We start from the raw sequence: 2,750 nt of genomic DNA on the forward strand, positions 1-2,750 counted from the left end.
GAACTGTGAACCATTGGACTGCTGTTATCTGTGGAGAGTCACTCAGAAGGAGAGGTAAGAGGATATATGCTCTATAACAGGCTCAATGCATTATTTTGATCATAGTTATATCATATAAACATAGTTTAAAACCCTTAATTGGATGTCAAAATGTTTAACCATAATACTATGGACCATTTTATTTCTATATAGCTTAAATTTAAGTGTGAAACTAGTGGAGAGCTGAAAATTGGACTAATAGAAACATTTCTATTTGAGCAAATGGGAAAAGAAAAATTACAACTGGGATCTTAACCCCCAGGAAACAGTCCGATTGTAAAAGAAAAAGCTTAGATAGATTGAAATATTAATAATGACACTTAATAAAAGCTAGATAAACAAGATTATTCTTTTATTATAAAGAATTCAACATCAACTGAGAATGAGTAAGTGCCTTGAGATGACTTGTGTTGTGAATTGGCGCTATATAAATAAACTAAATTGAATTGAATTGAATAAGTGGATTTATTTATTCTTATTTAATGATCTGTCATTTTTTTTAGCTGAATTTTTTCTTATTAGGAAAATTAAAAATTTTCCAAAACCATTAAGATTTTGATTACTTGCAGTTTAATCTGCTTGGTTTTTTTTCTGCAATATTGGTTTGGTGTTACTTTTGATCCTTAAAAAAATAAATAAATAAATAAAACATACCCCCACCAAAAAAAAAAAAAAAAAAAAAAAGACCTTTAGTCAACAAATGCTAAAAATCAGTCTTTCCAAATATTTTTTTCATGTTCAGATTTACTGTTAAACTCGAGTGACAAACTGATTATGTCCCAATTGTTGCTGAGCGGAACGGGCCCCTCATCCACTGCTAAAGTTTTACTTCCTTGATTCTTTTCCACAATGAAGCAAAAAAAAAAAAGTCCCACTTCTGCTGGTAAACATACTTCTCCTTTGCATTAACCGTCACGTTTCGTGCATCCTTCTGTTCCAGCCAGGATGAATCCAAAGGAGCCCCTCATACCTAAACAGACTCCAGATTGCCATGGTTACAGCGATGCATCCCTGCCTCCGCCATATTCCTACCAGGAGCAGCAGCCTCCAGCTTACTCCGCAGATGAGAGCGCACACAGAAGTGAGGCCGTCGCCGCGGGATACGCGTCTTTCCAAGACATAATCCCAGAGGCTACATCAGAAACTACGCCCATGTTATCCTCATGGTCCTTTGAGGACAAAACAGTGAGGCGAGCCTTTGTTAGAAAGGTTTGTTTGCTATTACTTTCAGTTATTAAAAGTTATAGATGAAGAGTATTTTTAAATATGGAAACAAAGAATTTAGGTCAGCAGGACCTATTTACAGAAAACCTCCAACTTCCTGGCTTAAGATGTTTCTTCAACATTTGCATTTGTCTCTCCTGGAGCAAACCGCCCCACAACATGATACTACTTCCTCCGTACTTCACAGTTAGGGTGGCGTATCAGGGTTAAGGGAATCCCCGTTTTATCTCCAATGGTCATCATGGCTTTAGTTTCCTCAGACCACAGGACGTGACTCAGAAAAATTCAGGTCTGTGTCCATGTGCCCGTTTTCAAACCGTAATCGGTCTTTCCGTGTATCTTTGGAGTGATGGCTTCTTCCTCTCTGAGTGGCTTTCAGCCCATGCTACTACAGGAAAGCCTAAGACAGTACTTTTTAAGTTTTCTTTGATTTTGTTCTCATTTCTCCTCCTGCTTCCTTACATTGTGAAGCAGTTTTTTAAGGCATGCTTTCATGTAGCTTATATATATGAAGCATAACATAAAGACTGCAGTTGACCTCAGCAGATGGCCGCTCACAGTGAGCCTGGTTCTGCTGGAGGTTTCTTCCTGTTAAAAGGGAGTTTTTCCTCTCCACTGTCACTACAAGCATGCTTAGTGTGAGGGAAAGCCCTGGAGTCAATGAGTCAATGCAATCAACTAGTTTTCATTAGATAGAAAACTTTGAATCAATCTGACTGTATGATCTGGTTGATTTGTATCTATAAAGTGCCTTGAGATGAATTGGCGCTATAGAAATAAACTGAATTGAAATGAACATGACCCCAGCTGGACTCTCCCAGGCTGTTTAAATAAATTAAGTCTAATCTGGTGTAATACTAAGTTAAAAACGTCAAACTTTGGTTTAGATTAATTTCAAAAAGCAAGGAAAACATTTATTTTAACTGCTTTATATCTTTTATCAATTTCCCATTAAATAAAATCCCTCTTCAAGGACAGAAGTCCATTAAATAATAATAAGCGTGTCTCTTGTTTCCTCCTGCAGGTGTTTAGTATCTTGACCCTCCAGCTGGTGTTCACCTTCAGCGTGGTCTGTGTGTTCACCTTCTCCAGCGCCGTTAAAGAGGTGGTGCAGACCAATCTGTGGGCCTACCTCAGCTCCTTCATCGTGTTTGCTGTGGTGGCCATCGCCCTCACCTGCTGCAAGTCCTTCAGCAGGCGTCACCCTTGGAACATCGTGGGGCTGGTGAGCCGCTATATTAAATATATATTTCACAGCATTTTTTTTCTTGAAAAAGTCTCCAACAAAGATAAGGTGCTTATAGTGATCTGATTTTGTGTCTGCAGGTCCTCGTCACCCTCAGCCTGTCCTACATGGTGGGGACCATCGCCTCCTTCCATGACACCACTGTGGTTGTCATCATCATGGCCGTGACGCTGGTCATTTCTGTTGCAATCATCGCTTACTCTGCTCAGGTTGGTGACACTTTCATACAGAACTCTCACCT

At 39.1% G+C, this 2,750-nt stretch overlaps 1 protein-coding gene across 1 annotated transcript in view; it reads left to right on the top strand.

Annotated features, from left to right (window-relative positions):
• The window catches only part of LOC107100867 (protein lifeguard 1-like), a 5,665-nt gene continuing 2,915 nt past the window's right edge, over positions 1-2,750 (top strand). Inside the window, exons 1-4 of the mRNA XM_015399529.1 lie at positions 1-54; positions 980-1,248; positions 2,288-2,488; positions 2,590-2,718. Coding sequence (XP_015255015.1) covers positions 985-1,248; positions 2,288-2,488; positions 2,590-2,718 — 594 coding nt within the window. The 5' untranslated portion in view covers positions 1-54; positions 980-984. The remainder of the gene's footprint in view (positions 55-979; positions 1,249-2,287; positions 2,489-2,589; positions 2,719-2,750) is intronic.

This window comes from Cyprinodon variegatus, unplaced genomic scaffold (assembly GCF_000732505.1).
Source record: "Cyprinodon variegatus isolate N-32 unplaced genomic scaffold, C_variegatus-1.0 Scaffold1022, whole genome shotgun sequence".
Taxonomy (NCBI): Eukaryota; Metazoa; Chordata; class Actinopteri; order Cyprinodontiformes; family Cyprinodontidae; genus Cyprinodon; species Cyprinodon variegatus.